The 11,996-nt window shown below is 42.3% G+C and overlaps 1 protein-coding gene across 1 annotated transcript in view; it reads left to right on the top strand.

Moving 5' to 3' along the window:
• LOC109516118 (collagen alpha-1(XIX) chain) overlaps positions 1-11,925 on the top strand; it is a 97,971-nt gene extending 86,046 nt beyond the window's left edge. Inside the window, exons 49-52 of the mRNA XM_019870332.1 lie at positions 373-439; positions 528-665; positions 6,002-6,079; positions 10,698-11,925. Of these exons, the coding sequence (XP_019725891.1) occupies positions 373-439; positions 528-665; positions 6,002-6,079; positions 10,698-10,876 (462 nt within the window). The 3' untranslated portion in view covers positions 10,877-11,925. The remainder of the gene's footprint in view (positions 1-372; positions 440-527; positions 666-6,001; positions 6,080-10,697) is intronic.
• Positions 11,926-11,996: the final 71 nt, after the last annotated feature.

Consider the following 11,996-nt stretch of genomic DNA (forward strand, 5'->3'; position numbering starts at 1 on the left):
AAAGATCCATCTGACTCGAGGGGGGGGGGGGGGGGGGGCGGAATCATCAGCGCTGTTTTGACGTTGTTTTCTATATGTGAAACTTTTGAAAAACCTAAAGAAAATACAATTCCTATAATGGTGTGATTGTCAATACGCCGTAAGTTTAAAAAACTTAAACAACAGAATTTCCCCCAAATCCCTCAAGGTGATTGACAGTAATAGTCATAATCGTCCTGGCATAATCTTTGACGTGCTCATTTCTGCAAACACTCTGGAGAAGATCATTATTACATGCATCTTGATTTCCATGTAGTTAAAACAATTATCTCAACTATGCTACAGCTGACATTTCACTCTTAGAGGAAAATTAATTATCATCTCTATCTACAGGGCGACCCCAACTTCATGGAAGAAATCAAAATGCTCATCAGTTCTGAAATATTAAGGATCTTTGAAGGTACAATGGTTGCAAAAGATTAAACTTTCTGTTATATTTTTTGTTATTCTGCTTTTCATTTTGACATCTGCTGTGTCATGTCTTGTAGAAAAGTGGTCCAGCCCTGCCATGCTTCAGAAGCTGCCTGCAGGCATTTTAGCCTCACAAGTCCAAGGGCCTCCAGGACAACCTGGCAGGGATGGCTTGCCAGGCTCACCAGGAGAGCCTGGTTCTCCTGGTCCTCAAGGTATGAGCTCAGTCGGCCAAGGTGAACATCTGCAGTGAAACACCGCCTTATTTTACTTCATCAATTCTAAGTGACATGCTTGAACGGTGACATCTTAAAACTACCGACTGAAATTGTATTAATTGTTGCTGTCGAACCTTATCCCGTCGGGATGCGCCTCTCCGTTACTAAGGCCAGTGTGATCTGTTTCTCAATACACTGCCGGTGGCATGGTCCACTTGCGATTCGATTCAATCCAATTTTGATGCGACGTTGCATAGTATGATATGATGCAATGCCAACAATAGAGATGTGATATTTAGTACTCTACCAAAAGGCTTTCTTTCAACATTGTGCTAGCTCTGTCGATAGTTTTATAACACCCATTTAACAAGATGGAAGACAAAAGGTTTGTTTTCATATGACTAAATAACCTGTCACAAATAATCAAGCGTGTGTCCACTCTGGATTTCGATTCAGTCTCATCAATTAAATTGATCTTTTTATTTATCAGCTGGTTTTAATGATGTTTTTAAAACAGTGAGGTGCTCGCTGGCTGTGAATGAAAGTTTGGTAGTTTCCGTATCGGTTGTCATGCAGGAGTCATCGCTGAAAATTGTAGTGTTCGCATTGTGGAAAGCGCGAACAAGGAGCACTTAACGGAAACCAGGAAACCACTTAAAGTAAACCAGATGATGTTGCTCTCGCAGTTATTCTAATCAAAAAAAATCACATGACAGCTATCGGAAATGGAATGGGGGGAAAAAATTACCCCCTGCAATTGTTGAAAAATGAGGATTGGCATCCAGTCAGAATCCCCCCCCCTTCCAAAAAAAAAAAAAAATCCCTGTATCGATTTTTTTTAAATCTCCACTGTATATACAATTCTCAAGAGCCATCAAAATGAACTGTTGAATCTAGTAAGACATAAATTATGCAAATATATGTATTTCTGTGATTGCACTGTCATTTGCAATGTTTGTTGAACAATACCGTATATTCCTGAGACACGTTCCTTATACGACGGTTATGGCGGGAGTCAAATATAAAGGACACTTTGCAGTTCAAAGCAGTGCTAGACTACAGTAAAGAATTGAGTTAGTGAATAAGTACCAAATCAAGTCAATTAATTTCCAACATTTAGTGCAGGAAGCAAAGGAAAGCCCCATTACATTTTGATACGGATTGAGGATTTTATTTTTTATTTGGGCCAAGCGGGGGCAATCACGCCTGGAAAACAGCTGGCCGTATTGCCCCACAACGTGGTGTATTATTCCTCAGTTACATTGTACAGCTGTACATAATGTTTTGGCCAGTGAGCAGACGTTCATTGGTGTAGACCCCATTTTGTCATCATCATCAGTGTTCCTATTTAAATACATAACATTCCACACACACACACACACACACACACACACACATCTACATAATGAGGTGATCTCGAGCAGTCTGTCGTTGTAAATGTGAAGATAAAATGGCTGACACGCGGCCGATTGAGAGATTACATTTAGATCTGCAGCAGGCCGCCGATGTGCAGAAGGATACCGTTTACATTTTGTGGGGATGTTTTTCTCTTTAGACTGAGGGGCGGGCAGCTGAGGAAACAGGCCAGGAGTGCGTGGCGCACGGCGACTCTCTGGGAAATATGAAGACAAATGAAGAATTGACTGTGATTAAGAGTTTTATCAGCGCATACGAGAAAGCAGTCTCATTATTGATGCCTCAATCTGAGGCGGGGTTGGGAGTGGGTGTTGTCAGGAAAGAGGGTGGACTGACTGTTCGTGATCCTACTGCCCAGGCTTTATTCTTCCAAGTGTTTTTTTTTTCTCTGAGCTTTGCATCTACCTCACAACACCACTACATGTTTACACAGCTATAATATGAAATGCTGCTGCTCCCATTCATGAATAATACAACTAATGTAGGCAACTAAAAACCACACTATAAATATGTGTGCTGTGTTGATGCCTTCCGTTACACAGCTCCTGGATTTTTGGTTACTTGTTTTATTTTCTGTGCTGTGCAAGGGAGTGTTTTATAGGGTGGTCTTAATGCAGCCTTGCAATAAATATTTACTGAGAAGGAAGAGGAAAGCTATCTCCCTTGGTAAATCAAAAATTCAACAACTTCCTAATTCTTTCTTTGTTGACTCCACTCATCTGGGGAGAGAGTTTTGGGAGTAATATTTCCTCATTATTTCTCGTCATCCTCTGCTGGAGACTGTGCTCCTCTGGAACATCCAATTTGCCTTTTCTTCCTCTCTGCCAAAATGAATTGTTATGGAGAAAAATAAGCCTCGTGTTAAATGTACAGTCCATTTTCTCTTTCTGCCTCTGGTTTGATTTCTAATGGCCTCAGACTGCCTGCTATACGGGTGCAGGCAAAATACCATCCATTTCTTTGCCTTCACTTTATTCCACAATTATATTTTGTTTTATTTTTGGATCATTCTCGGCATACATCAACCACGCCATCACTTTGTGGACCCACACATTTAAAGGAAATGGAATCCTCAACGTCAAACATGTTCTGTGATTCTGGTTGACTTCCAAGTTGTCGCAGCCCTCATTCCGCACACACACACACACACACACACACACACACACAGGTTTTTTTCCCATAGGCAATTATATTAAGTAAATTCTTTGTCCCAAGTGCAAACAAAAACCATCATAAAACCTGCCAGATGAAATGTGAACAGGAAATGTTTTGGTTGCATTTAAACATTCCTAACTGCCATACAGGTATTTAAAAATGTAATCCTGCACTGTTCAATGAAATGATCTAAAACTATCCCCACTTATTGAATTAATCCTTTAAATGCTCACTGAGAAGGAATACACGCATATTTTTCCCCCAAACATTTTGTTGAACTCCAAACTGTACCAAAGGTGATGTTCGACTTTGGAGGGTCCACTCGAATTCTACATTTTGTTGTTATGCCATCATTTTGTATGACCGTATTACCGTATTTGTTCTGTCCATTTGATGCTGACTGAATCTGTGATTCTATTTTGTACTCTAGTAATTCGCAATAACTGGAGCCACAACATTTAATCTTCCGTTGTGCTCACAGAAAGCTTTTTTTTGCCCCCCAAGCATAGAATAAATAGATGTTCCTGTCAATGTATTGTTCAACTGTGCAGGACTGTGATCCAATCAATCAAGCCTGAAATCCCTGTAACACCTCTATTTTGTACATTATTGCCAGTCAAAGCCAATTTTTTTTTTCTCCGCCAAATGTGGAGACAATAGCAATTTTGGTTCAATCTGAATGCAGCAATCTACTTCACTGCCCAAATGCACTGCTCAGTATTTCTTTTTGCTTAAGGTTCAGAGTATTCTCTCCTCCGGAGTATCTCTTCCCACCGAACGAAATCCCCCAGGCTGTGTGAGTGCTGAAAAGAAGTCTCATTATTGTAACAAAGAACCATCTCCCCAACCCCCATGCCCTTTTTCTCGTTCACGCTCGCTTTTCAGAGCGATCGCAAGCCCTTTTTCGGAGATATTCTGTGACACGTAAGCGTTGAAGCGTTTCTCCTTTGGGCCAGGCACCACAACGCTTGATGCTCCTGTCAGCGCACACAAGATGCACACCATGCTTCTGCTGGTCCTGACTCCATTACTTCAAGGGCCTCTTGGGGGGGAATATTCACACATTCTAGCATGCTTGTTGCTTGAAAAGGGTAAAGAATGAATGACTGTGCATGGAGTTTTGAAGGTGGGGTGCGCAACCTGTTTCCTGTCAGGGGCCATTTCCTCCGAGGGCTCGACCAAATTCAGGGAAAAAAAAAACATAATGGGGAGAGCAAACTAATATTTATTATTAAGTATTATTATCATTTCTGGACTAAATGTTTTGGGGCTTTGTACCACCAAGGAGGAATTACATAGGTTTCCCACCCCAGAATTAGAGGATGTTTTGTTAAACCACAATTGCTAAACAGTCCAGCTTGTTTGCTGTTAATAGCGTCAGCTATTCATTCCCTCAAGTATTTACCAACACCGAGTACAATATGCTGACATTTTTGTGGGGATTACTTAGTTTATCAACACCTTGCTCTGTCTATGTCTCCGGAGTGTGGTGTGGTGTGGGAAGGTTTCCTTGAACATACCGTACTTTCCGCACTACAATGTGCATCTGATTAAAAGCTGCAACAGTTACAGTTAGCCATAAAAAGTGTTTTGGACATACATTGGCTGCTTCATATTAATAGCCATGGGGATTCATGTTATTACATGGAATATTTGCAAATAAAGAGGTCACAGACGCATTTTTTTTAAATTTACCTTAAACATCAGTAGACACTTATTATCCCCAAACAATGCTGAATGTAGCGAGTTATACAATGGCATCCGAGAACCTTTCTCAGGCACTCTTGATGTCACAAGAGGGAAATTCGCCGACGAGCTTCATCAGGCAACAGTGCACATAATTCCGTGGCAGCGGATGTCACTTCATGGTCAGAAATGCTGTCTTCCAGAACTAGCACCTGTCATCAGCTGCACTTCGCGGCTTCTCGTCCGTAAAATTCGGTACACACACGTCAACCACCTCCAATGTGTTTTGTTCAACATAATTTTGAGGTTATTGAACACTGACTTGAGCGACTAACTAGCAAAATACATACGGTGTACAATATACTGTAGGATTGACAGGGTAAACATTATTTTTTGTGTAATAAAGTACTGAACTTTTTGTACGATTTCCAACTAATGTTTCAAAGTGAGCTTGTGCTTGACTACTTAACTGCTTGTTTTGGCATATTTGATTCAGATTCAGAGAGCATTCAGGTTAACTCTCTTGGCCCAGTAATTGCGTATATATTTATTTCGTCCCTTGGAAAGTGTTGCATCTAATTGTGTTTGTCGAGTGAATCCGCCTTTGATCGTTTTCCAATCTGATCAGCCTCTGCTCTGTTGTGGAATGTTGAAAGCTTTGCGCCTGTGTCGCTGTCGTTGCCTAACGCACAGATGGCTCCTTTGATGATTTCCACTTTTTGACGGCATGTCAGTATGTCTTTTATTATTCAAGGTAGGGGACCGACGGTGGGAACAGAGTAGCCTGTTTGTATGTCAACTTGCAAAGCTGCTTCACTCCAAATTATCACAGAGCTGCTATTTGACATTGTCGTCACTCGGGTGTTATTTATAGCATCCAGGAGCTAATGCGTAGAATTCCCTGGATAGATATGAAGGTGTCAGAAGTGTATTGCCACCTTGAATCTCCTTGGATAAGACCTTGTCGTGGCATTTCTGCTAACATTACTAACTAAAAATGGTTCATGTACACATGACTCTGCACTGTCAGCATTTCAGTCATTTGTACAATGAGACTTTGTGGGATTTTTCCACAGGCTACAGGGGGCAAAAAGGAGAAAGAGGTCAGGTTGGTCTCGGCCTACCAGGTGATCCAGGACCTATGGGACCACCAGGTAAGACTTTTACAAACAAAGCTTGCAGAAACTATTTATATGCACTTTATCATTGTTGTGGCACAGTGATCGACGGGTTAGCACGTCCGCCTCACAGTGCAAAGGTTGCAGGTTCGATTCTGGGCTCCAGTCTTCCTGTGTGGAGTTTGTATGTTCTCCCTGTGCCTGTGTGAGTTTTCTCTGGGTACTCCGGTGTCCTCCCACATTGCAAAAACATGCATGGTAGGTTCATTGTTAACTCGAAATTGTCCTTCGGTGTGACTGAGTGTGAATGGTTGTTCATTGTCTATGTGTGCCCTGCGATTGGCTGGCAACCAGTTTAGGGTGTGCCTCGCTTACTGCCCGTAGACAGTGGGATAGCCTCCAGTATGCACACGAGTCTTGTGAAGATAAGCTGAACACATCATGGATGGATGGATGCATGGATGGATGGATGGATGGATGGATGGATGGATGGATATAACATTGTTTCCGAGCCTTTATTGCACCATGGCATATAATGTATGTATACTGATGCAATCGCCACAATTTACTCGCAAATTTCCCCATTGCGGGACAAATAAAGGGATATCTTAATCTCTTAAATTTACTTTTATGTGAAATCTGGGCCCGTTGATTTGAAATTGTTGGAACAACCAATTATACCCTTCACGAGTTCAATAGACTCCTTGAACATTAATTGTTCCTCTTACCAAAACTATTTGTGCCCAAGTACACAAAACAAGTGCTATAAACACATGCTAGAACGATTCAGATGTATAGAAACTACAGGGGCCACAACCTCATCAAACATTTTTGGAATTTCCTTGACCAGAGAGGGTGAGCCATCAGACCCCAAGTCCCTCAGACACTCCAACATCTTGTAGAAAGTCTTCCCAAAAAAGTGGGGCCCAATGTTTTTTTCAATATCGTATGCAAAGATATCAACTCTGCAGCGTCCCTTTGCTCCGCAATGCTGGCCATCTATTAATCAATTGCTCTCAGTGTTGCCCCTAAGCGGAAGTGTGTTGATTCAGCCTCACCACTTTCCTCAACATTGAGCTGTTGTCAGCAGCAACCCTTTGATGAATGCCTCTCATGCTGCGCACGCACACTGTTCCGTCAGTGCATTAGCTGAGGAGCATAGTGGAGTTATTTCCATTTGAGTTCAAATGAGACTGAATATGGATAACTATATTTTCATGCCTTGTTACCATGAACCCCTATTTATTGTGGTTGATACATTCCGGACCCATCCGCAATCGGTGAGAATCTGCAATGTTGAGAGACCATATTAATTCATTTTTTAAAAAAATACTTTTACCACTCCCACAACCTTCAAACACATTTCAATGTATTGAAACACAAATAAACACATTTAAGCAAACTTTTTTTCAGTCTTCCTGAGCACCTGTTCTTTTTCTCTCACTCTCTCACCTGACTTCCAATACACAAGACAATGAAACATTGCATAGTTACATCACATTTTAAAACAAACCATGCAGCTTCACGTAACGGATATACACTAGGTTAATTTGAAATGCCATCGAGAGAATCAAGGAAATTGCCTTTTCAGGAATTGTAAGCCTTCAAACCTGCTACTTTCAACAGCAATAAATCAGTCACAAAGATGGTAGAAGGCACCAAACAGTAAAACGAAGATCAAATCTGAGTCATGCTGAGTCAAATGCCAAAGAATACAAGTGAGTTATGAGGCGGGTTTTAAAGCGAGGGGGCTTGACGAATGATCAGTGGGAGGTCATTCCAGAGAGAGGGACCAGCAACGGAAAAGGCTCGATCCCCTCTGAGCCTCCGTTTAGTTCTTCGTACTTCTCAACTCAACTCAACTCAACTGTATTTATAGAGCACTTTCAAACAGCCATCGCTGCATACAAAGTGCTGTACATGGAGCAATTCAACATATACAACAAACAGTAAAGCAAATCGGTAATAAAGATGGTAGAAAGCACCGAACAGCAAAACCAAGAGCAAATCTAAGTCATGCTGAGTCAAATGCCAAAGAATACAAGTGAGTTTTGAGGCGGGTTTTGAAGATGGGCAGCGAGGAGGCTTGCCGAATGTTCAGTGGGAGGTCATTCCAGAGAGAGGGACCAGCAACAGAAAAGGCTCGATCCCCTCTGAGCCTCCGTTTGGTTCTTGGTACTTCTAATAATGTCTGGTCCGCAGACCTGAGGCGTCGGGCAGGTGTGCAGGGGCGGATGAGCTCAGAGAGGTGAGGTGGCGCAAGGTCATTTAAAGATTTGAAAACAAATAATAGGATCTTGAAAAGAACTCTAAAATGTATAGGGAGCCAGTGAAGGGATGCCAGAGTAAAAAACAACAAATTTAATGTTGCTCCGAAACAGAAGCCCCGAGATCGCATCACAAGATGTCAGCTTATCCCCTCCACTCATGAAGTGAATAATAGCATCCCCATCGGCGTGATGGGGCAATGACAAGTGGGCAAGGCCCCTTTGGTTTTCAGCCTGTGACAGCAAAGTTATGACTGACCTTAATGCCGTTCATCTCATCCACGTAAGTGCACAATTTATGTGCAGGGCTAAAGGAAGCGTACCGCTTGCTCCCTGTGGAAAGAACAGCTGTTTCAAGGCAAGCTTTCCGGGGAACCACGTGCAGTAATCTCACATGGATTCATGTTCAACAAGACTAAAGTTACTTTAAAGAGAATAAGCGCTGGTGAATTTTGTCAAGTGAAGGACGCAATCACCCCCTCAGGCTGGGGATCGCGCGTATATACGTATCAGGTTCCATTCCCTTTAGCACTTTATCCGTTTTCCATCACAGTTGTCCTCATTAGAGTCACGGATAAGCAGGCGCTTATCCCGGCTGACTTTGGATGATAGGTGGGGCAGACACTCGACTGGGCGCCACTTTGTCACAGCATTATCACCGACATAACAGGAAAGTAATCCAGAAGTATTGACACTGCACAGACCTCCTACACTAGTCAAATACTTTGAAATTCAACAATGTAACTCAAGGCAACTACTTTTAGTACGATTTCATCGACTGCACTGTTCATTTTGAACACCTACTTAATTTAGACCGCAGTGACGCTTATGGTGTGAGGTTGATTAATCACCAAACAAGTGTTTTAACAACAACCCAGACATCTCGCAGAAATTAAGAGGTGGTGGGTTCACCCAACAAACTAGCAATGGTGCCTCAGTGCTGAAAAAGTGAAAAGACAATGTACCGTCGCGTCTGCTTGGACTATGGAACAAAGACACGCAGTTATCGCTCGATAAACTGTTTGTTGTAAAAATGAACGTTTAATTTCGCCACGGAAAACTTCAAACTAGCGTTCCTGTCAACTGTCAACGATCTTCCTCCTTCCACTGGCCCCACCCCATGACTCAAAATCGCCAATACCTGATCATACATGTCCTCAACAACAATCCACATAACAGCTGCAGGTTTGCTACACTATATACATATATTGACTTCTCTAATATTTTGTAGTTTTGCACTATTACTGCTGTTGCGAATTAGTGATCGAGTTTTACCACCTCTTGACTGTCTGCGAGGCCTCGAAGGTATCGGAATGTGATCGTATGAACGAATCAAGGGCAAAATCGTGCAACTGAGCATGACGGGGAGTGAGTGAGCGAGCATGTGATTGGAGGCGAACATGGTGGGTTGATGACTGGGCACAGTTTCCCAATTGTTGCGATGTTTATAAACACTTTCGATCTTGAGGCTCAGTGAGCTAGGGTCTTGCTAACTAGCCTCACATGGCGAAATGCAGTACTTTACAGGTGTATTTTTCCACGGTGTTTCGTTTGAATTACAAATTGTATGACCTGCTGATCCGCAAGTCATGTAAATCGTGTGAAGTGCCTCGTGACGTCGTCATGGTACGTTACTGAAGCACTACACTAACTACATTTCAGGTTTAAATCAGCCGTTGTCGTAGTTGCCTACGCTGTCCGCCACACATTTCAGGCACACATTTGTGCGGATGGTGACAAGATAACAAGCGGAGCTGCAGTTTGGTGCAAGCTGTTAGGCAGGAGATGGATGGCAGGGGTTGATGAAAAGGCCAAGTTGTGTTTTCGGTTGGGATTGGGGAAGACGTGGGAAGATGTGTGATCCTTGTTTTGGGCTAACGCTCCATAATATGATGTGAGCATCCTGCTTATGACATGGATGCTATAATTGAAGGCTTACACTGAGCCATGCTTTGAAAAATAGAGGGAAGTAACAGCCAGATCTTTGCATGAGTGTGTGTGTGGTCTGTGTAGGCCACTGCATATTTTACAAAATACAAAGAGCTGTTTGGATTACATTTCCACGACACAGTGTTGCCTAGTAACATGGCATATGAATATCTGCTTTTCTATAGAGTCTGGAAATGTTTCTCCTGTCGCAACTGCAGCTGGCATTTAGACAAATGGATCCCAATTAAGATAATAAGCCGATGAAGCAATAATTGCTAACCAGGATGAAATGGCAAAAGCATGTTGCTACCCTTGGTACACGCTAGCCAGAGGCGTCGTTTACAGACTTAAGTATGTGGCTCGTGTGCCAGGCAGTTAAACTTTTTTAAATTACCTTAAAATGTTCTTCGTGGGAACCCTAATAATTAACTATGCTTCCTTTTTTTCTTTAAATGAAGGCCTTCCCGGGGCAACTTCTCAGGGTCCTCCTGGCTCTCCGGGGATCCGTGGACCTGCAGGGACATGTGACCCCAGTGACTGTTATCCGTTTGAGCCCAGCGCGGCCTTCAGCCATCCTGCTCTGAGCTCCCAAGTGCAGCCAAACACTGTCCGCAGCAGGAAAGGAGGTACAGCGTGATTGGTGTCCCGCACTGGGTCTATCCAACCAACACTTGGATACAGCCGGGGACTTTTTTTTGTGACATTGCTAATGGGCTTGTTTTGAATGCAATATTTGTATGTAATTTTTTTTTTTTTTTTTTTTTTTTTTTTGCAAAGCTGTACTTTTGGTCTTGTTTTTAACCGACCCCTCTTCCCTGCTGCGATGTGATGCATTCCTTGTCAACCCTCATCACGTCATTCAAGGCCGTGAAATGACTTTGTTTAATGGGTTTCAGCCCCGTCGGAATAACATGATGTTAATTATTTGTTTGCCTCCTGAAGTGACACGCCTTGCACCCTTCTGTTCTCATTTAGATAAGCGGTCGTGCTAGCAGAAGGTATACCATACGTGTGTTTGTGCGCGGGTGGGTTTTGAAAGACGAAGAAGAATGAGATTAGATAATGTTTGTTTCATGTGTGCCTCTGAGAGAATTAGGAGCTCTTTACTTCTGTCGACTTCACGCAGTGGTCTTTGTGTTGAGCCGTTGCCCTGCGGAACTCCTTGTTATCAGGCTACTGCAGAGCCTGTGGACGACTTAACACATTTGAATAAAGGTCTGATAATAGAAGTGCGTTTGAGAGAGAGAGCAAGCAAACATCTAAAACAAAAAAAAAATGTCCTTGAAAAAGAATCCAGCGCCTTATACCAAAGTGCATCCACTGTGTTTGATATAGAATTATTTCTTTTTGTGGCGAGAGCTGAAAGAATGTTTTAAAACAGCTCTTTTTTTTCCTGGAATGTGGATTAACCCATTTTTTGTATGTGTGGGCTATTTTAGGTTTATTATAAAGTGATTTGCATCGTGAATGATCATCATTTTAAAAAAGAAACTAAATGTCTTCCCCCTTTACTGCAAGTACAACATCAGTCCTTAATTAGCTTTGCTATGGAAATTGTCTGTACAAAAAAAAAAGGAAGATCGCACTGAGGGCAGACTGATACACTTAAGAATCATGGGCTGTACTTTAAACGTTATTTCATAAGCGTGATCTAATGTCACCTTTATAAAGGACTTTTTAAGGCCAGAGAGACTCAAGACTCAAATTAGTAAAACACACACACACACACACACACACACACACACACACACACACAC

The sequence above is a fragment of the Hippocampus comes genome, unplaced genomic scaffold, assembly GCF_001891065.2.
Source record: "Hippocampus comes isolate QL1 unplaced genomic scaffold, H_comes_QL1_v1.1 scaffold76, whole genome shotgun sequence".
NCBI lineage: Eukaryota > Metazoa > Chordata > Actinopteri > Syngnathiformes > Syngnathidae > Hippocampus > Hippocampus comes.